Here is a 23615-nt window from a genome sequence, read left to right as displayed (position 1 = left end):
GCTTACTAAGCTTTCTGTTAAAGATTGACGTGTTGCAAATACGGAGTCCTCAAAACCAATTAAAGCATGAGGTGGGATATGTTGGCATGAGGTGTAAGCACAATAGGTATTCTTATATATATATATATATATATATATATATATATATAAACTTAATTGGAAAGTGCTCTCTAAGCACTCTACAAAGCCAACACATAAGGCTATTTGGGGTGGTAGTTCAAGCCACCCAAGTAGTCTAGCAACCTATAGGCTAGTTATGTGGCACAATATTAAGCTTTCATCTATATCTTTGCCGACTCTAGCTTGCTATAAATAGCACTACCTAATAGTTCTTGTATCATAGGTTCTTCAAGTTGCATTAGTTTCCTAAAAATCGTAGACAAAGAAAAAAAAAAGTGAGAACTAAAGTGTGGTGAGATTTTGGAAAAGCTCAAAGTGTTTGAACTTGTAACTGGGAGTTATACAATAGCTTTGGATTTGAGGGGGGGTTTTCCTTGGGGAAGCTTTACATAAATTGATTTAATTAAATATTGTGAACACCATATTATGCTTGGTATATTATTTTATTATTATTCTTGATATTTGGTGTTTATATATTGTCAATTATCATTATAATTTGATTAATATTGACATGTTCATATGTTATCGGTGGTGGTTGGAATTCTTGGGTTGATAAAAAAATTATGGAAAAGAGGGTAATGGGAAGGTTTTTTTGTGTAGTTGAGTCTGACCATTGTAGAGACCAAGTTCAAGCGAGCACGTGTACATAGTAGATTAGTAAATCATCGGTATAATTGTCGATTTGGTGATTTGGGCTTGGAGATCAATAGTGTAAACAAGATAACTAGCAAAAGGGGAATTATGGGATAACTAAGATGGGTGTTAGTTTATATAATGGGGCATTCAGAATCACAGTGGTAAAATGCATGGTATGGGATATGCAGATTTGCTTGCCCTATTATATAGATTAACGGGTTGGGGAAAAATTGAAGTTTATTCATGCATTGCATAAATTGTCACACCCCAAATTATTTATTTATTTATTATTATTATTTTTTTTTTGGAGTGTGAGGTAAAAGAAAAACTAAAACTAAGAATTTAAATATCAAGAGACAAGAAGATTGAACATAAACTTTTATTTAAGTCAAAATAATTTACATTGTAATTTTACAAGCAAAATAACAAGAAAGTAACAAACTTTCAACAAAACAGTCCAAACTATACACAACCCGTTCTTCTTGTTTCCTCAGCAAAAACTAAACTTCATATTCAAAGCCTGCAATAGATTCAATAAGGGGTGAGCATTACATGCTCAGTAGGGGTCCTATGTCTAGTGAGATTTATAATGTACAATTTATACAATGCATGAATGAACTTCAATTCTACCCAACCCGTTAATCTATATAATAGGGCAAGCAAATTTGCATGTCTCATGCCATGCATTTTACCACTGTGTTTCCAAATGCCCTATTATATAAACTAACACCCATTTCAATTATCTCATAATTCCCTTTTGCTAGTCATCTTGTCTAAACCATTGATCTCTCCAAGCCCAAATCACCCAATCGAAAATTATATCGCCGATTTCCTAGTCTATAGTGCACACGGGCTCAGTTAAACTTGGTCCCTACAATGGTCAGACTTAACTACACAAAAGAACCTTCTCATTACCCTCTCTTTGTCAACATAAGAATTCCAACCACCACCGACAACATATGAACATGTCAATATTAATCAAATTATAATGATAATTGACAATAAGTAAACACCCAATATCAAGGACAATAATCAAATAATATTACCAAGCATAATATAGTATTCACAATATTTAATTAAATCAATTTATGTAAAGCTTCCCCAAGAAAAACCCCTACCTCAAATCCAAAGCTATTGTATAACTCCCAATTGTAAGTCCAAACACCTCAAGTTCCGTCAACGAACTTCTTGTTCTACGCTTTCTAATATTTCTCCTCTTCTTTCCTCACTCTATTGCTTCCTATCATGTATTACCATGCATGTTGTTTACAACAAGTTAAGGGAATTGGTTTCCTATTTATAGTAGTAAAAGGCAGTAACTTGATTGTTTGTGATTGGTGGAGTGTAGGTTTGATGATATGCTTGACTTCCTAGGTTATCCCACTTCTCCTAATGCCAACAACTCATGCTTTAACCAAAAGCCTAGTCATCTAGGTAAAGGCTTAGTCATCTAAGTTTACACCTGTGAAAAAACTAGAGTGACAAGTTTTCCTTATGTAAATATCTTTGTACGTGGCATCACTTAAATCAAACAAGTAGGTATTCTTTTACAATAGTACTATTCCTGATAATTTGTCATGAAAGTAATAACTATGTGGTCAAATTATTATATATATATATATATATAACCCATATAAATATATAATCAATCTAAACGAAATTTTAACTTATAAGCAAAACATTTGATTTCCAAATATATATATATATATATATATTTTAAACCGGACTTCACAATTGTACATTATAAATCTCACTAATCACATAAGACATAGGCTACTGAGCATGTAGTGCTCACCCCTTATTGAATCTATTGCAGGTTTTGAATATGAAGTTTAGTTTGTGACGATGAAACAATAAGAACGAGTTGTGGATAGCACTACTACATTTTAGTCTTTGCGCGACGAAAGGGTATTCGTCGCGCAAAAAGGATTTTAGTCGCACATCATTATGCGCGACGAAGTTTCGTCGCACACAGTCCGTCGAGCAAAGTTCGTGAAGAAAAGATTTGCGCGACGAACAAATGTCATTCGTCGCGCAGTTTGCGCTACGTATAACAACTTCGTTTCAAAAACATTTCGGGACGACCTCATTGTCCGTCGCACAAATATTTGCGCGACGAAATAGTGGTCGTCGCAAAAACTTGCGACGGAAGTTTCCGTCGCGAAACTATAACCTTGCGCGATTTAAATCTTATTAAATCGTCGCATATACATTTTAGCGAAATTATGCGTTGCGCAAGATTAAAATATATTTGTCGATTTGTTATTTAAATATTTTTGCGCGACGATTTACGTTTCGTCAGCGCAAAAGCAATATTTATTATTAAAAAAATTTATTATTATTTGATTTTTAATTTTGTAAAAAAATAAATTTGGTTTTTTTAATTAAAATGAAATTACAATAAAAAAAATTAATCATAAAGAAAACATCTATTATATAAAATAAAATAAATGTATACAAATTGTAAAAGTAATTATAAAAATAAAAAACTAATCAAACAATGTTCCAAAATCTACTTGGTCATCTGCCACATGCGGCTCGGAGGTATGGGTGTCTGCAGGGGCCGTGGTGTGCTGGGGATGCTCGGGGTGGACGGGCTCGGAGGTCGACGCACCAAAATTCGGGATTGGAATGCGGACAGCGCAAGGGACTGCAGAATCACCGACATCGACCCTCAAGCTCGGCAACCGCGATGTCAAAACAGTCACCTGCTTGCTCGCGACGATGACCGCGGTCGAGGTTTCTCTCGGGCATTCCCATCCCCCTACAATACGTTCCGGCCTCCTCCAGTCTGATCCAACGTCTGCGTCAAAATCTGAAATCCAGCATCATGCGGAGGATCCACAGACTCGATCGGAGTCTCGGGAGGAAGTTGGGAGGCGGACTCTTGAAGAACCAACTGGCTCCTCTCCACCATCGTCGTCTGTTTAACATTACATAAAATATAAATTCAAAAATGCATATAAATTGAAAGTGTAACATAAGAATTAAAAATACATAATACTTACATGAAGGGACTCGGCCAACTCATCCCCAGGTCGAACATAAACGTCACCAAAGACGTCGATCTCAGGGAATTTCGAATTAATTGAACAAGAGAAGAAAAATATTAGTATGAACAAAAGAAATTAATAATAATGACGTATTAAAAATTAAATATAAATTATATTATTCTTACCCGACGCCGTGCATCCATCCTATATGAGAAGGGCCTGGAGTTTAATGGTGAAGAAGAGTCTTCTTCTTCCTATTGCCCTTATTCACTTGGGCTTTATTCTGTTATACAAAAAATAAAACATAATAATTGAACTATAAATAAATTAAATAATAATGAGATATAAAAAATAAAATAAAGATTAAACAAATATTATTAAAAAAATACCACATAATCGGGCGCCTGAAAATGAGCGCAGAGCCACGCCAACTATCTTCCCGCCCCTCAAGCTCCTTCGGGCAACCCTCCAAGAGCGACTTCCGGATCATCAAACGCTGGAAATGGTGGTGCAAGTCGCTCTTCCATGCTTGTACCTCTCACCAAGAGTCTGTTGACGACGCCAAAGTCTCCTCGTTGATGTCCTCTAAGTCGTAGTTCGCTGCAATAAATTGATTACATACATTAAGTCATAGAAATATATAAAGTTTGAACGAAAAATAATTAAAAGATAGGAAAAATACCGACAACTGGCCGCGAACTTGCATCTTGATCTCGTCAGGTATGACCTTCCAAGACTTCCATTGCATCGGGAATGGGTCCGAACGACGTGGCCAATGTCGTGGGCCAAGGAGCTATGCAAATCCGCCGTCGGTGCAGCCCGATGGCGCTCGTCATATCCGATGTCGATACGTCGTTGGTCACCCGGGTGACCTTCTCTTCAGCTGCCGACACGGCCCTCGGGTGTTCCTCTTGGCTGCAAAGGATATGACAATATTGTTACATATACAATCAAATTGAACCATAAAATTCCCAATTAAAAAAATGTTTTAAAAAAATGAAAGGGGAAGGGTATTACCTGTAGGTGCCCCACGAGGCACCGATACAATCATGGATGTGGTGTCGGTGGTGGTAGCGGGCGGTGTCGCCGCCTAGCGCTAAGAGGCTGCACCACCGAAGAAGATGATGATGCAGCCGCTGGGATCCCCAGGACCAACTAGCACGTGGTCCCGCTCCATCGATCTTTGGAGCAAGGGCGGTGATACTGGCCGAGGGCTCGAACTTCGGTGTAGCCGTCACCGCCCTACGACGTCTAATCAAGTCTGACATCTGCACAATTTCATTAATCCAATGTAGCACATACAATGTCAGTAAAGAATTGAACTAACTAATTAAAATCATAGTTTGACCTAGGGTTTGCGATTTCGGAGTATCCGGGACTCCGATCCACAATCCGTCGATTCCTAAACGATCCTATAAATACATGGTACCACATACGTGAGTTTCAGCTCGATCCAACGGTCCGAACATATCAAACCCTAAAATCGCACAATAGGTTCGAACCGTTCGAGACTCAAACGATAACCAAATTCCAATCCGAGCACACCTACGCGCTCGTGACAACGAAATGTTTGCACTGGGACAAAATGCCCTATGGCACAGTACCCCACGCCACCACACGCGCCGTGTGGGTGCCCTAAGCGATAACAATCACCGGGAAATCCTAAAAATTAAGGGCCAAGGTTCCTACCCTAGGTTGAAAACATCAATTGGAGGCACTTTTGTTCTCGGACCTACCCCGAAAAACGGACGGAAGTGGCCGGAATTTCAATTTCAAAACCGGCCGAAACCTAGGGTTTCAAATTGACTACCCTATGCACACAATGAATCAAATCCTACACAACCATCAGCTAGAGCATGAAAAATAGCCCAGAAAGCATACCTCAATTGCCGGATTTGGTGCCCGGAGGAGAGAGAACAACGGCGGAGATTCGGCCTAAACGGAGCAATTCACGGCGAATGGACGCCACGGCGGAAGGATGGGCGGCCACGGCGAGAAGCTCCAGGTTCGGCGGTGGCGACGGCGGGTCTGATTTGGGGCGGATTAGGGGCTGAGGTCACGGCGGAGAGATTTGGGAGGTTTTAGGGTTAGGTTTCGAAATTGGGAAGAAGGAGAAGATCGCGATTTTCAGAATACTTATTCGACTTTGCGCGACGAATAAAGATATCCGTCGCGCAAACTTCATTAAAATAACCTTTGCGCGACGCAAAAAACCTTTCGTCGCGCAATATTATTAAAATTTGACCTTTGCGCGACTAAAAACTTGATTTCGTCGCGCAAAGTTGTGAACAGATATACCTTGCGCGACGAAAAACTATCGTCGTCGCATACTTGTCCAACCGCCCAAAATTTTGGGATTTGATTTTCTTGCGGGAAAAATCAATGCAATGAGATTACGCGACGATGGGCACGAGTTCGTCGCAAACTAACTTTTGATAAAAAATTTCACTAAGTCTTTGGAGCGAGAGGAGGGAATTTTTTATTGATTTTGCGCGACGAAGGGCGTGTGTTCGCGCATAAGCGGCTTTTGATAAAAAAATTTCACTAAGTCTGGAGCGGAGAGGAGGAAATTTTTATTGATTTTGCACGACGAAGGCGTGTGTTCGTCGCATAAACTGACTTTTGATAAAAAAATTCACTAAGTGGAGCGAGAGGGAGGGAAATTTTTTATTGATTTTGCGCGACGAAGGCGTGTGTTCGCATAAAGCGGCTTTTGATAAAAAAATTCACTAAGTCTGGAGCGGAGAGGGAGGAAATGTCTTTATTGATTTTGCGACGAAGGCGTGTGTTCGCATAAGCGGCTTTTGATAAAAAATTTCACTAAGTCTTTGGAGCGGAGAGGAGGGAAATTTTTTATTGATTTTGCGCGACGAAGGGTCGTGTGTTCATCGCGCAAACGGCTTTTGATAAAAAATTCACCAAGTCTGGAGCCGAGAGGAGCGAATTTATTAATGATTTTGCGCGATGAATGGATTTTGCGCGAATTTATTAAGCATCTATTCGTCGCGCAAAACCGTACCCTAATACCCTAAACCCTAAAACCTGTACCCTAAGCCCTAAACCCGAACTCCTGAACTAGTTTCAATGATCCAACCGGCAATCTTCTTTTTTCATAGTTCAAGATCGTATACGTCAAAAATCATAATGAATGAACATTCAGAGATTGAGTAACGGGACAAAACGTTTCGACGGTTGTAAACAAATTGTCCCGATTCAACGGTGATTTTAGCTCCGATCTTGAAATTTTTTTACAGCTGCGGTTCTTGACCCTATATGAATACAGAGATGTAATTCGATCTTCAATTTCAGATATTTACAGTACAAGACATCACATAATCGTATGTTTGACTGAATGAATGTATAAAGAAATTATTCAGTTTTTATGAATATTGTGTTTTTATGGAATACGCATTCTAGGAAACTAGTTTCAGTAATCTAGCCGTCAAATATGTTTGTTTATACTTCGAGATCTTATACGTCAAAAATGAGAAAAAAAAAACATTCAGAGCTCAAGTAACGGGACAAAACGTTTCGACGGTTATAAACGAAAAGTCATGATTTAACGGTTATTTTGACTCTGATTTTGATGATTTTTTACAGCTATACTGTTTAACCCTATGTGAATACAGTGAACTACTTCGATCGTCAATTTCAACTATATACGTGTGTATAATTCAGAAATATATATATGTATATGTTTGCGCGACGGGGCCTCTTTTTCGTCGCGCTAAAGATTCTTGCGCGACGATATTATTTGTCGCGCAAATGATAGAGTATGCGCGACGTGTAAGTTATCCGTCGCGCAAAAATTGCGCGACAATTATGCCTTCGTCGCGCAAGATTATTTGCATTCACATATTATTAATCTGAAGTATTATACATTACATATAATTACTTGTATGAAAGTATGATTTATTATATTTTCTTTCGATTTCAGAATGGAAGGATTGTTGATAATCTTATGTTCTTTGTATTCATTTTTTCGGTTATATGGTTTTCATTTTTTAAAAGTTTTTTGTGAAAATAAATTTAAACTTTATGATACAAATTAGTTGGCTATATTTATTTACCAATGGTTTATAACTACAATTATTTTAATAATGTTTCACTTGGTATCATATATAATGTTTGGATATAACAAGTACATATATGAAAACATTTGCATTACACAAAATATGTCCACTAACATAATAAAATTACAATAAAAATTAATCATTCATCATCTGAACTATAATAACTTTCGTTATCGTTGCTATCATCACTTTCGGTCTCCCAATCCTCTTCCTCCTCCTCCTCCTCCGCCTCCTCTATAACTACATCATCGTCGTTGCTCGGGCCAACTGCAACATCATATCGCGGAAGATCACCGAGGTCAATTGTAATTGACTGAATCGGTATTTCGATTGAAGACACTCCTTGTATTTGAAATGGCTCTTGTATAACATTAGTATCTCGAAGTGTTTCCGCATCATTTTCCATTGAAGATTCTAAACGTTGGTCAGCTACATTGTTGACGTTGTTGTCAGTTGGGTCTAGTTCTGGTATAGCATACACGTTCCTGTGATCCATCTTTTGAACAACGTTCCAACCGCTTCCGGCTTTAGGGTCATCTAGATACACAATTTGTGTTGCCATGTTTGCCAAAATATAAGGGTCGTCATCATACCAAGTTCTGTTCATGTTCACAGATAGTAAGCCATGATCGATTTTAACACTTCCCGGCCTATTTGGGTTGGTGTCAAACCATCGACACTTAAACATGATCACTTGGTATCGATCTTTGTAAAGCAATTGCACGACAGTTGTGAGTTTGCCATAGAAATCAATGTCCGTACTTTCGCCTCCACCTAGGACATGGACACCGCTGTTTTGCGTACACAACTTGTCATCTCGTGCTTCGGCCAAAAATTTGACACCGTTGACATTACAACCCGAGAACAATTCAGCGCGAATCGGGCCAAACGCCAAGTTATATAACTCATCACTGTAAGTTGGGGAATTCGATGATTTCAACTTATTCACCTAATATTATACAAAACCATTCATATGTTAGTCTGACAAAATTTATTAAAAAATTTATATTTCTCAAATAACAAACACTGATAACTTACAGAATCCAAAAACCATTGTGGAAACAATTCACGGTGTTTCTGGGCAACCAAATGTGATGGATGTTCTCGCTTCATCATCTCTTCATGCTCATATAAGTATCCCATGATCTCATCACAATTGTTCAGTACGAACCAATGCGCTACCTCCATGTCATTTCTAGAAAACGACTCTCCGCGTCCAGGATCTCCGAAGGGTCGTGCGCTTTGGGCAAAAACAGAAAGTTTTTCATTTCTCATACCTCCATCATGATTGCGCTGAGGACGATTGAAAACCGTCTCCACATCTTTTAAATACATTCCGCAGAAAGTAAGCGACTCATATTGAACCCAAGCCTCTACGATTGATCCTTCAAGGGCCATGCATTGCATACACTTTTTTTCAGCTCTCCGAGAAGCCTGCCAAAATAAAACGATATGATTGAAATTAGCAAGCATGTGATAATGATGCATACACAAATGATAAGGATTATATACCTTTCTATTGGATACATCCAGCGATAGTTGACAGGACCAGCAAGTAATGCCTCTTCTGGCAAGTGAACCATCACGTGCATCATACTTGTGAAGAAAGCTGGAGGAAATATCATCTCAAACTTGCATAGGACTTGGACAATGTCATGGCGCAACTGAAACATGTCCGTTTTTCGCAAAGTTTTCGCCGTCAGTTGGGAAAAAAATCTGGACAACAAAATGATTGGCTTCACTACATCTTCCGGCAATAGGTGTCGAATACCAACAGGAAGTAGGCGTTGCATAAACACATGGCAGTCATGGCTTTTAAGTCCAGTAAATTTACCCCCGTCAACATTCACACAACGTGCGATATTAGAAGCATACCCATCGGGAAACTTTACTGACGATACAAACTTTAGAAACTCTTTCTTGTCATTCGGTTTCATAGAAAAGAATGCAAGATCCCTTCTAGCTTTATCATTGTCCCTATTCATCCATAAACCCCTTCGTATGCCCATTCTTTCCAAATCAAGACGAGCTTTGATCGTGTCCTTTGTCTTCCCCTCGATATCTAGAATCGTGCCCACCAATGTGTCGAATACATTTTTCTCAACATGCATCACATCTAGATTGTGCCTCAATTTTAGTTTCGACCAATATGGGAGCTCAAAAAACATAGGTTTGTGCGTCCAGTTCATATGTGTAGAAGGTCTGATCGACTAGCTGTTTTCCGAAGGGAGCAAAATCCAACCGGTTAAGCTGGTCCAATATCTCATCACCGGACCATTCTCTGGGTCTAAGGCGACGCTCAGTGTTCCCGTCGAACTCTTTATCTTTTTCCCTCCACTCATGGTCCCATGGCAACCATCTCCGATGACCAAGGTAACAAACTTTTCCAGCATGCCAACCAGAAGTTACATCTTCCTTGCATACAGGACATGCCATATAACCTTTTGTGCTCCACCCAGAAACCATTGCATATGCTGGGAAATCATTCACAGTCCACATAACTGCTGCCCGCAAAGTGAATATCTTCCCAGTTGATTTATCGTACGTGCGAACACCGTTTGTCCACAAATCCTTCAGCTCATCAACCAGCGGCCTTAAGTAAACATCGATTGACCTCCCAGGATCCTCAGTTATCAAAACAGTCATCATCATGTATTCTTTTTTCATGCATTTCCAAGGCGGCAAATTATATGGGAATACGAAAATCGGCCAAGTGCTGTGGTGTTGGTTTAGAACCCCATACGGATTGAATCCGTCAGTGGCAAGTCCCAATCTAACATTTCGGGGATCAGCAGCAAACTCGGGAACGTTCGATCGAACTCTTTCCATGCCTCCCCATCTGCAGGATGCCGCATCACATCATCGTCTACCCGTTTTTCCTGATGTCATCTCATGTCTGTGGCAGTATGCGTCGACATATACAATCGCTGCAACCTAGGTTTCAGGGGCAAATAACGCATGACTTTTTGTGGGATCTTAGTCGTCCTATTCTGAGATGTCATCTTGAACCTCGACTCATTGCATATAGGACATGTATCCAACGATTCATGCTCTTTGTAGAATAACATGCAATTGTTTTTGCAAGCATGGATTTTTTCATAACCCAATCCAAGACCATTCAACACCTTCTGCGCCTGTTTATGGTCTTTCGGCAAACAATTGTCCGTCGGAAGCATTCTCTTGAAAACCCCCAAAAAGTAATCGAAACACAGGTTCGACATACGATACTTTATTTTTCCGTGCATTAGCTCCACAATGGCCGTGAGAACGGAAAAGCTCTCGCACCCCGGGTATAACTCTTGGTTGGCATTTTTTAACAATTTCTCATATTGTTCAAACTCCGCACTGTCTATTGGTGTAGGCACATCATCTTGCTCTTCTTGATTCATGTTGGTCGATGCAAATGGAAAAACATCCTGTATAATATCCATGACTTCATCATTAGCATCCACAATAGGTTGAACATTGTCCACTCTTGTGGCATTTGAAGACGAAGCATGCTCTAATTGTTCCCCGTGAAGGTTCCAAATGCTATATGTCTCAATCATTCCATTCCTTACTAAATGAAATCCAACATTTTCAATTGTCTCCCATAACGTGTTGTTGCACCTCCTACAAGGACAACGGATTCTAGTTGCACCCGGGTTGTGTCTACGTGCAAACTCAATAAAATCCTCGATTCCATCCAAGTATTCGTCTGCGCATCTGTTCGGGTTTTGTATCCACCTTCTGTCCATAATTCCTGAAACTAGAATCACAACACAACAATCACAACAACTTCATACGAAGTTATAATGTCACCTTATGCCTCCGGTAAGGGTCCTATCCCATTCGGGAATGCATACTCCTGCCACGTAACCTACGACTTACATGAGATTAGATTTCGACGTGGATGAATTTCGACAAGATCTCGCCAGTTCTTGAGGTGGCCATAGGTATAAATACCTATGTACCACCCGAAGAACGTACCGAGATGACAACGAAATATCCACAATCGAAACCTAATCCTGTAGCCATAGATTACGTGACAACACTATGCATTACCAAACTGTCCAAATAATGGGACAATTCAAGAATTAATTGGACCGCAGTCATGCATTACGCATCCATGCACGAAATCCAACTAATCTCGAACGGGAAACTAAGTGTTACTAAACATAAAAATAAAAGCACGAAGTTAATTTCAATTAATTTCGTACATCACAACAGATTGTACTACGTTACGCACAACATAATATAAATATAACTTCACAAGAACATTTTAAACATATATAAAACAAATAAAATATATTCTCAATCGTTCTCCACCAATCGCTAATTCGAATATCCCTAACGAAAACAAATTAAAAAACCTTAGTACGAACTTAAATTAATACTTTTAAACTAATGACGAAAAATACTTACCCAATCAATGTATTGAAATCCCAGCAGCAGCAGAGAGGTTGAGAGAGAGGCAGAGGCAGAATGCTTTGTTTTTGCATTCTACCTCTGCAATGGCAGAATTCTAATATGAAGAAGGACTTTGCGCGACGAACATACTTATTCGTCGCGCAAACTCCCGTCGCAAAAAACCAAATTATTCATCGCGCAAACCTATATTTTCGTCGCGCAAACACCTGCCGACATCTAACTTTTGCGCGACGCTGGTACTTTCCGTCGTGCAAACTTTCGTCGCGCAAAAACAAAATTCCGTCGCGCAAAACAAGATATTCGTCGCGTAAACGTTGAACTTTACGCGACGAAAAATAAGTACGTCGCGCAAAAAAAAAATATCCCACCTAGGTCATTTTGGCACCAAAAATAAAATATCTCTTGTTCTCTTACGCGACGAAACGTCTTTCCGTCGCGCTAAATCGGGATCGTCCTATTTGCGCTGACGGAGAATGTGTTCGTCGCGCATTGTTGCCTTCAGCGACGATATTTCTCGTCGCGCAAATGTTTCGCGCTAAAAATTCCCCGCTTTTTTAACTCTGTTTGCGTGACGAAAAATTGTTTTGTCGCGCATATACATTTTGTGCGACGAAAAAGTTTGGTGGCGCAAATTTTGATGGATTGCGCGATTTAATATTTATTTTCGTCGCAAGTATGGTTTCTTGTGACGAGTTGTTCTTCATCGCGCAATATTTCGTCGCGCAAATAGTGAAACGTAGTAGTGTAGTTTTGAATGTTTTGTTGAAAGTTTGTTACTTTCTTGTTATTTTGCTTGTAAAATTACAATGTAAATTACTTTGGTTTAAATAAAAGTTCGTGTTCAATCTTCATGTTTCTTGATATTTCAATTTTTTTAGTTTTAGTTTTTCTTTTACCTCACACTCCCAATATTGAAAAAATTAAAAATTTAAAAAAAAAAGGGGTGTGACACCTCCACCACAGCCATCCAAGGCCTCCCCAACCCCAACAAAGGCGGCAGAAGCAAGCAAGCAGAGAAGCTATAGAAAAAGAAAAAGAAAAATGGTTTTGAAATTTGGGAAGGTGGGTGGAAGCTAAAAGATGAAATTCAGACTAAGAAAAAAGGAAAAAGAAAAATGGTTTGAAATTTGGGTGTTTGAGACAGCTAGAAAATGACACATTCAAGCTAGCATGTTTGCTTATAAGATAAAGACAGAATGTTGTCATCCAAACACCAAGAAAATTTGTAGACACTAGAGAGTTGGTTATTCCCTCTTGATGCTCTACACTGTTTAGAAGTTAAATTAAATGTGCATACAATTTGTTTGAAAATCCTTACATTTTCTTAAAGCATACTCAACTTTTGCTTTTACTCCACCCATTACAATTGAGTACGAGCAACTCCTCAAAACAAATGGAAGTTTGACACTTGTCAAAAGTCCCATTTGCTGTGGGGAGTAGCTCCTCCTCAATTTGAAGGGAGGCGTCTTGCAATGATTTCAAGTGCTTACAATAAACTTGTGCTGAATCATTTATAGTTTTATTCGTTGCTTTGTAGATCATATAGAGAATCCTAGGGCCTCCTTGATTGACATCACAGTCTTTGCAATAATATTGTGCATAAGGAGCCCTAGTTGATTAGAAGGCTCATGTTCATCAGTTGGTGATTCAGCAACGACGTGGAAGGCAATGGTCAAAAGACTCCCACCAGTTTCATCCCGGTGTATCGATCTGTCAGGAAGGATAGAAAACCCTGAGGGCAAGATAGTTATATGGTCTGTGCATTCATCCTTCATCAACTTGTTCCCGGCATGCTCATAATCAAAGGGAGCATAAACTATGTATGAGCCTGTCGATGCTGTATAGCTCTCTTGCATGTACAATGCGTTAAGCTTCTTTGTTTCATCCTACACAAATAAAATCAAGCAATTCTATATTAAGCTTAAATGTATTTAAAAGGGTAAGGGAAAGAAAACTGGTATTTATATTCAACTCACATTAATGGCTCGCAATATAGAAACCCCATTTTCTGGATTGTCACCATTGCTTATATAACCACGTTCATCGAATCTATGATTGCGTCCATAGATATCCCACTGTTTTATATACACAAGTTAAATGGAAGACATGATCGATCTCTTTCTGATAGATGTTAATGAAAGGACTATAGTTAAAATATGTGTCTCGGATTGGATTGGATTGGATAACCCACTAAAGTCAAGGTATGTTGAATGAAGAAATGAAGTCGATCAAGCTTTCAAATTTTGTCAAGTTGAAGGTAGATGATTGATTAGTCATGAATGAGATTTATCCTTACAATCCCGACAGAATGAAAAAAATTTCATCTCAGTCTTCATTTATTACTTTCAGCATACCTTGAATGTTATGAGTTATCCAATCTAATCCTAGGCACCAACGTAATCTTTACGTGCGCTTTAAGAGCAACTTGCATGCTTGCTTCACTTTTTTTTTCTTTTTTTCTTTTTTTTAAGAAAACATTGCATATTCAAAATTCAGAAAACATACCTTTCTCCGAAATTTGACATCACGAAGTAAACTAAATACTTGTTTACTTGGGGCTGGAAGGTGGACGGAAGTAGCGAACACTGTTGTGGTACCTAGAATCTTTCCATGGTCATCTGTGCTACTCTTTGTCGATATCATTATATCAGCACCCGACACTGGAAATGGCATCCATTTGTTCTCTCTTGAAGCACTGATGTCCATGAAAAAGCGTTTTACCATTCTCTCCGAAAACTTCAAGAAGAATGTTCTTTGAGGTTGTGCTATAATCACTAATCAAAATCAGGGGGAAAAGCTTAGCTATTTGATTAGTGCATCTAAATCCAAGTCGATCCATGTAATCAAAAGAAAATTTTCAAATATAGTTCACTTGATTTAGATGCATGAAACAAATTAATTGCGATTTAATTAATTAATTACCGCCACGATCGGTAGGACTGTTTGGAGTCCTTACAGTTGCAGACCATTGAAAATGCTGAATTAAAGTGTTAACCCAACGCTTTGCACAGAAGGCAAAACCAGAAGTGACCAGCGGCTGAAAAAAATGATGAACCAGTCTGTTATCCACCACCACATGTTCCACCCATATAACCTAGCATATGAAAAATTAATTGCATTAGTTATTGATAATTAATTAACTATGCTTTTCTCAACCATGCTAATTAACATAAGTATATCTAGTAACCTTAGAGCATCCATTTGGCATTTCTTCAATCAAACAGCCTGATGGTCGTCTTCGAAAGTTTCTTGATGGAAATTGGGGCAACGTTTCCGGGGACACATCAACAACTCCCCACAAGCCACTGCCTAGCTTTTTACAATACCTTGCAAAAGAACTTTCTCTTGTTGGAACAAGTGGTGTTGGGGCATGAAACTCAGCTGTCATCTGGAAACAACAATAACCTGATAATTAACTTTATGGTACGATGGTTATTATAAGAAGAATTAATGCTAGTGTCAGCCATAATTAGTGTGGGACTCACTCACAGTGGATCCCACACCAAATTGTGCGTAGTTGCCACGCGTGGGCAACTGCGTTTAGCAGAACTCTAATGCACTTTGTCGAATGGTTACCAACATATCACAGTCGAAAATTAATTATGGCACTACCAAATAAGGAAATGAAACCAGTTTGGATGGACTACATTCAACAAAGTGTAGTTCCTAGAAAGTGTTAATTACTAGCAAAGCAACAAGAGAAATGACTATTTTGTTAACATTTAAGAACAATTTATTCTTTTATAAATTATGTCAACCAAGTCTCTTAAATAACCCTAAGTAGGATTAATTTCACTGAAAAGTTATCTTACATCTGAAGCTAATGTTTCATAATTATCTCATGATAGGAGGATGAAGCATATACACAAAATTTATAGTTGGATGAAGCATAGGTTTCCCATTAAATTTATATATATTACCAGTTGGAGAGTTCCATCGTAGTGTCTTTCCACTCCTGTTGATGCCAAAACTCCCACTAGCGTTGCTTTAGAGACAATATTGGAAAACGCAAGTGACCATTGCTCCTGATTATCAATCAAAATATAAGCAATCAAACGTGTTTCATAGAAAAAGACTAAATAAGAGTTTAATAAAAAGAGAACCTACCAAATCCATCAAAAGTTCAATAATGCTGATAGAACTCGTTTCAAAGTACTCAACTGCTCGTGAAGATTCAGAACTAACTGCAAGAACTGGTTCAAGTTCATGAGAGTTGTCAACTTCCAAGGTTGGGGGCGATTGACATTCTCTCACCTTAACCATTTTCATATACTCGACATCACTTAGCATTTCAGTATTGTTTTCCTTGTCAACTTGCCAAAGGGGATCTTGAGCCAAAGCCAAGCTTAAAAGCTCTTCCATCGCATCAGAAGCTCGTTCGCTGATTTTGATTTCGCTCACATCAGCATCTGGAGAGGCTGACATGAGTAGATCACTGCCTCTTTCATCAGTATCAAAACTGCTTCCAAGAATTGGTTGTGGCCCCAAATCTGAGAGTTGCACACTTGTTGAAGAGCCTTGAGGGGACGCAATGGGTTGAGGCAAGTTGCTATGATCTAAATCATTTTCTGGATTGCTATCTATCTGAAAATTAGCCAAAAGGAAGAAGATACCGAGTTTTATAAAAATATAAATAAATAAAAAATTTAAAGTAAAATGAAACTCAAAATCCATGAGAAGTAAGAGTGAGATTAACATGGCACAAATTCAAAGTAGATCAAGATGATACTTTCAGATTTGCCACATTCTTCACATCCGATAATCCCAGACAAAAAAACAGAAAGAAGATACACAAATACTGCCCACAAATATATGAAAAAACATGTATTTCTGTTCAGTCACAATCCCCATTACATTTTTCTTGATTACCTTTAAATCGACCCATAGATCTAACCCAGATTCGCAGTAACCCTCTACCTTAGTCATCTTCCCAGCTGATCGTGCACACACTTCCATTAATCTGAAAAAACCCGAACGAAAACCAAAACAAAAACGGTGAAAGCCATTACAATGATGACGACATCGACTAAAACTTCACACTATACGTCTTAGAGAAGTGATCATCAAGAGAAAGACAGGCAATGCATGTGTCCATATATATATACAAAGAAACTTACTTGAAAACCCTTTGGATCTCAGGATCATTAGTTGTTGGTCCTACAAAATTCTCAGAATCATTCACGTTCTTGAGATGGTCATCAACTCCACTGCTCGAAGTACGACTGCGCTTGGTCTTCCTTCTTCCAGCCATTTTCAGCTGAAAACATATGCACACCAAAACACCATGTCACATTATAATCAAGGATTTTAGATCTGAAAAAAATTAAACTTGCAAACATAGAAATTTACTTTGTAAAGTTGGTCTGAAATATATGCAAGAATTGACTAGGGCAGAGGATAATGTAGTACTTGGAGATGATAAGTGAGTGTGAAACTGGAGGTGTGTGTCGGGGATTTCAAGGAGGTTTAGGGCAAGGGTTTGGAAGGTGCAGGACTTCTTCGGACACTGCCAGGAGAAAGAAACTTGGAAGGTACTTATAGTAGTAACCCAGTTTTGACCCAAAAAAAAAAACCCAGTGAAAAGCGACATGGCTGAATGCTGTTCTATGATTGGTTAAAGGTTTGAAGCAAGAGTGTGATGTCACTCTTATGAGAGTGCGGGCCTTGGGATCAAAATGAATGTGGTCAAGTGATAGTCTAAGCAGAAAAGGCGACGAATCTCGTGAGACCTAATTTACTTGGATAAATAATTAATTAGTTGTTTAAAATGGAATAAATTTGGCCCTCCATAGTAAACAAGTTATCTAATTTGGACAGTCCCAAAACTTTTAGGTCTAGTTACTTTTTTTTTTTTTGGTGTTAAATTTCTTTGCAAATTTGCAATACAAAAATCACAGAATAGATTCCTTGATACATTGGAAAGTAAGAACATAACCATTTTTTAAAAAATTGGTTTTTTTCTGCTAGAGAAATCGAAAGTGTATAAATAAGAGAAAAGACGGAAAAAGGATGGTGGATAGAGGGTGATAGAAAGGAGAGTGAGAAAAGAAGACAATGTACAAAACAAAAACATGAAGAAGAAAAACCTACTCATAATATTATTTTGAAGTTTTAGTTTTAAGCTTTCATTTTGTATACCATTTCTTCAACATCCCTCTTCCCCCACCATTCCCCCATCCCAAATTGTTTGTATAACATATACTTCCACTCCATTTTCCAATCAAGCAAATCCAAAAGAGTTTGAATAGTAATGCTAGCCCTTGTCCCCCATTTTTCTTATTTAGTATCTCTTCCCATTATTTTTTATTAGCTGGTTATGGTTATAGAGGAATTTGCAAAGATTGGAATGATATATTAGTTGTGCAACTTCCACTTTCCAAGAGCTAAATAATAAGTTTATTGTTGCAATTGAAATCATAGTAAGCCACCATAATTGTGAATTACATTGTGGACAACATCTCTAATAGTGACATGGGAGATTGATGTGTCCATAAATATAGTATAAATAATGTCAGTCTTTATTAGCTATGAAGTTATCTTAGTGAGTATCTATGTATGCATCAAACTAAAAAATTCTAGTTTTCACTGGACAATCAATTTCTAAGAACCGAGCATGACCTTGAGGAATCAGTCAGAAAACCACTAAAATGGGTAATATACAGTAGATTCGACTATATACAAGCACATAGCATTGGAAGGTTTTTCAAATTTCTACCATGCACATGAACTTAGGCACTGGTGGCAAATTTATAACTGCACCAGATGAATAACTTACTGGCTTAATCGACTTCTAGATCATAAATTCTAAACCCTCCTTGATTGAACTCACGGTTGTTTCAAGAATTCTATGTACAACGTTGAGATGTTGATGAGGAGACATATGTTCTTCAGTTGATGCTCCAAGAGCGATGTGGAAGGCAATAGTCAAAAGACTTCCTCCAGTTTCGTCCTGGTGCATTGGCTTGTCAGGAAGGATAGAAAACCCTGAGGGCAAGATAGCCACATAATCTGTGTTTCCACCATTGATGAGGTCGGTCATGGCATATGCGTCTATCGGTGCATAAACAACATATGACTCCATTGAGTCTGTATAACTGGCTTGCAAGTAAAATATTTCAACCTCGTTCGTTTTGTCCTACAAATTAAATCAAGCAGTTGTGTTAACACAAGTTGAAGTCAGGCTTACAATATGTTGAATCTTCAAAAGGGAAAATGAAACAAAAAAACAGGGTACATGCAACTCACATTCATGGATCGCAATATGGAGACACGATTTCCCGGATTTTCTCCAATAGTGAAATAGGCATATTCATGGAATTCATGTTGAAATGCAAGCATATCCCACCACTGTATTATACACAAGTAAGTACATTGGAATGATGATCTCTTTGGAATAGACGTTTATATATGGAAAGATTATGTATAGGTTAAAAATGAATGCTATTTACGTATACGTGTTAGAATTTAGAGCCTAAGATTTTAGAGATTATTATGTCACATGGTGTTACCATTGCACAGTAATTTTTCAAATTACAAAACTCAACTACTCCTAGTTTTCACATGGGATCCAGTAATGATCTTTATCCCTCTTTGATTTGGCCATATCGATAGACTTATGCTCATTTTTCCAAACCGCCATTGATTCAAAGTTAAGTACTGTACATACCTCGCTTCGACATTTCTCATCCCGTAGAAAACTGAATACTTTTTTTCTCGAGAATGGATGGTATATGGAAGTAGCAAACACTATAGTAGTACCTGGAGGCCTTCCAGGGTCACCTGTGCTACTCTTCATTGAGATCCTTGTATTTTCAGCACCTGATGCTGGCCATGGTAGTGACATCCACTTGTTTTCAGAACAAGCACTGATATTTTCACTAAAGAAGCTTCTCACCATCCTCTCCGAAAGCTTTAACAGGCTTCTCCTTCCCTGTTGCGATATAAACCCTTATCAAAGGGAAAGATCATCTCAGTTACTTAATTTATCAAGCTGCAAGGAACAAATTAATTTGAATTTAATTATACCTCCATCAGTTGAAAAACTAGTCCTTCTAGCCATTGTAGTTTCCAGCCATTGACATTGTCGAATCAACATAGCAACCCAACGCTTTGCGCAAAATGCAAAACCAGAACTGACCAGCGGCTCCAACATATTGTGAACAAGTGAATTGTCTACTTCCACATGTTCCACCCATATAACCTAGCATATGAAAAGGAACTCCATTATATTGTTTAAGCTTTCTCTACCATGCTAATTTAAACTGAGAATCTTGTCTACTTAATTAACAAACACACACATACATTAGACCATCCATCTGGCATCTCTTGAATCAAACAGCCTGATGGTTGTCTTCGAAAGTTTCTTGATGGGAATTGAAACAATTTTTCCAAGGAAACATCCACAACTGCCCACGTGTCGCTGCCCAGCTTTTTGCAATACCTTGCAAAATAACTTTCTCTAGTTGGGACTAATGGTGTAGGGGCATGAAATTCAGCTGTCATCTAGAAACAACAATAACTTGAGAATATTAGTTTTATTCTGAAGCATTATATAAGAAGAATGCTAGCATGAGCCGTCAATTTTAGTGTCGGTCTCACAGTGAATCCCAAACCAATCAATAGGTCATCTATAGTCGTCACATGTGGACAATTGTGTTTATGAAAAATTAACTACAAATGCATTTTGTCTCATCAATACCGACGTAACAATCCAAATAGTCTATGCAAACTAAATAAAGAAAGATGAAAAATAGAGTATTTTGAAGGGCTTTTGAAATTTAACAACCCATTATGTATGGAAACCTAAGAATGATAACTTTCACTTGTACATTATCATCTGAAGCTAATGTCATACTTGTATCCTATGAGATTCATTACAAACACATGGTTATGTATAGATTCAATGTTATATATGGTACTTTCTTCATAATAGTTCTCACAGATGGCGAAACACAACCTTTAATCAGTTGTAATCGAATTTCGTTATGCTAAAATCAAAGACATGTTATATTTAATGCATCCAAAAAAGATGAAAGCATCATTTATATAAAATTTCCTCCCATTTAGAAATATATATGTGCATGCAAAAAAAGCTTGGAGTTGTCTTGCTTTGAAACCCTTCCATACAAAATTTTAGTAAGGTAAAATAATTACCACTTGAAGAGTTCCGTCGTAGTTTCCTTGCACTCCTGTGGATGATAAAACTCCCACTATCGCTGCTCTAGAGACTATATTAGAAAAAGCCTGTGACCACTGCCTCTGATGATCAAACAAAGTATAAACAATCAATAATATTTTGAGGTTTTTTTAAACTTGTTTACAGAGGAAAACAAAAGATGAAATAAATTAATCAGAAGAGGACATACCAAATTCATTAGCAGTTGAACAATGCTTGAAGGATTCATTCTGACCAAACCAATTTCTCTTGAAGCTTCAGAACTAACAGGTTTTGGTCCAAGTTCTTTTGTCTTATATTGACTTCCTATTGAAAATTCAGAATTGTTCATGTCCAAGCTTGGCAGAGACTGAGATTCTCTAACCTCAACCATTTTCACTATCTCCATTAATGTGGCACTCATATCCCCAAACTCCCTCATGTACTCAATATCACTAAGAATCTCCGTGTTGCTCGCTGTGTCAACTTTCCATAGAGGCTCTCTAGCAAAGCCAATTTTACGAGCTCCTCCAATGCCTTCGAAGCAAGCTCGGAGATTCTAAGTCGGTTAATTTCTGTACCTACGGACAGTGAAATTAACAGGTCACTGGCTCTTTTATTATTGATCCCACCAAGTGTTTGTGACCCCAAATCTGAGAGGGGCACTTGTGGTGAGGAGCCTTGAGGGGACGCAGTGAGTCGAGGCATGTGCATATGATCTGAATTGTATTGTGGGTTGCTATCCATCTGAAAATTAGCCAAAACGATGAAAGATTGAGTTTAATGAAAAAGTCAAATAAAACTCGAATGTCCATCAGAATTAAGATTGAACGAGGTTAACATGACACGAAATCAAAGCAGATCAAGATGATGATAGACATATAGGTTATGAGATCAAATTCTTCATATCCGATAATCCTAATTACAAAAACAAAGCAAAATAAAATAAAATAAAAATTGCCCACAAATATATAAAAATCATAAAATTTAGTTCAAGTCACATAAGCCCCATTTTTGTTGTTAGTAATTACCTTTAAATCAACCCAGAGCTCTACCCCTGATTCACAGTAAAGTTGTATCTTGTTAATCGCACTACCTGAAGCTGCGGAGACTCCCACGAATCTGAAGAAAACAAAAAACCCTAAAGCCATTAGATTCATGATGATGATGACATCAAAGTAAAACCCCAAAAAATTGTAATATAAAAAAAAATCCCCTCGATAGAAAAGTGATCACCAAGAGAAAGACAAGCAATTCATCTATATATATATACGCCGGTTGAATCTCTATATCTTTGCAAAGAACTTACTTCTCTACATGTTGGAGCTCATGATTTGATGTTTCTCCATCAAAATTCTCAGAATAATTCATGTTTGTTAGATAATCTTTTGCTTCAGTGCTCGAAACATGAGTGTGGCTGGTCATTCCTCTTCCTGCCATTTTCAGCTGTGACATGCATACGCCAAAAAAACCACCATGTCAAACTAACCCATATGATTATGTATCTGATTTTTATTTATTTTTAATTTACTTTATGAAGCGGGTCTGAAAATATGCAAGAACTGATTAGGGTGAAGGAAATATAATGCTTGGAGATGATGATGGTGAGTGAAACTGTGCAGATCTGTTTTGGGGCTTTCAAGGAGGTTTAGGTTTTGTGATGTGGAGACTGGACTTCCGGGGAAACTGCCAGGTAAGGTAATTGGAAGCTAATTATGCGCAAGTGGATACGTGGCTGAATGCTTTACTCTGATTGGTTAGGGTTTTGGGAGCAAAGGGTTTGCTGTCACTCGTTCAGTTCCTTCTCTATATCTTTATGAGAGTGCGGGCTTCAGCTGCATATTGATAATTGTAAGACCTAATTTAAGTGGAAAATTAATTAGATGTTTTTTGCCAAACAATTAAATGGAAGAAATTAATTAGGGAAGTCGATGTCTAGTTAGATTTTATTATATTTTCCTCTAAATATATTTGCAACATCAAAATTGCATAATGGATAATGGTTGAACATCAAATTACGAATTAAAATAAGTGATAACATTTGAATGATATGATGCATGGTGTCTGGATTATCTTCATGTACACTCAATTCGTTAATTCATACAACAAAACAAGTGGAGTCAAAGTTCCTCATGAACAACTTGGTCTCTAATTCCTCATGAACTCGTAACGTAATAATCTCACATCGATCCCTCTTTGTTAGTTATTTTGTATAACTCCTTATCGTCA

General features: G+C 38.0%; 2 protein-coding genes across 2 annotated transcripts; both read right to left on the bottom strand.

Moving 5' to 3' along the window:
- Positions 1-13717: 13717 nt before the first annotated feature.
- LOC148918890 (homeobox-leucine zipper protein PROTODERMAL FACTOR 2-like) lies at positions 13718-17188 on the bottom strand. The gene is made up of 8 exons (XM_089048020.1): positions 17102-17188; positions 16340-16816; positions 16153-16257; positions 15420-15620; positions 15155-15326; positions 14738-15006; positions 14209-14307; positions 13718-14118 (listed from the first exon to the last, which is right to left on the bottom strand). The coding sequence occupies exons 1-8, from the start codon at positions 17186-17188 to the stop codon at positions 13771-13773; spliced, it is 1758 nt and encodes a 585-aa protein (XP_088904146.1). The 3' UTR covers positions 13718-13770.
- A 1582-nt stretch (positions 17189-18770) lies between these two features.
- Positions 18771-23106, bottom strand: LOC103342519 (homeobox-leucine zipper protein ROC2-like). The gene is given in 10 exon segments (XM_089048014.1): positions 18771-19367; positions 19478-19579; positions 19899-20179; positions 20258-20432; positions 20534-20734; positions 21386-21490; positions 21598-21896; positions 21899-22133; positions 22418-22508; positions 22696-23106. Coding segments are annotated over 10 exon segments (1980 nt in total). The 5' UTR covers positions 22842-23106; the 3' UTR covers positions 18771-19022.
- Between the last annotated feature and the right edge of the window lie 509 nt (positions 23107-23615).

Source organism: Prunus mume, linkage group LG3 (genome assembly GCF_029339155.1).
Source record: "Prunus mume cultivar Tortuosa linkage group LG3, ASM2933915v1, whole genome shotgun sequence".
In the NCBI taxonomy this organism is placed as follows: Eukaryota; Viridiplantae; Streptophyta; class Magnoliopsida; order Rosales; family Rosaceae; genus Prunus; species Prunus mume.
The sequence above is the reverse complement of the archived record's forward strand: the minus strand, read 5'-3'. Positions and strand labels throughout refer to the sequence as shown.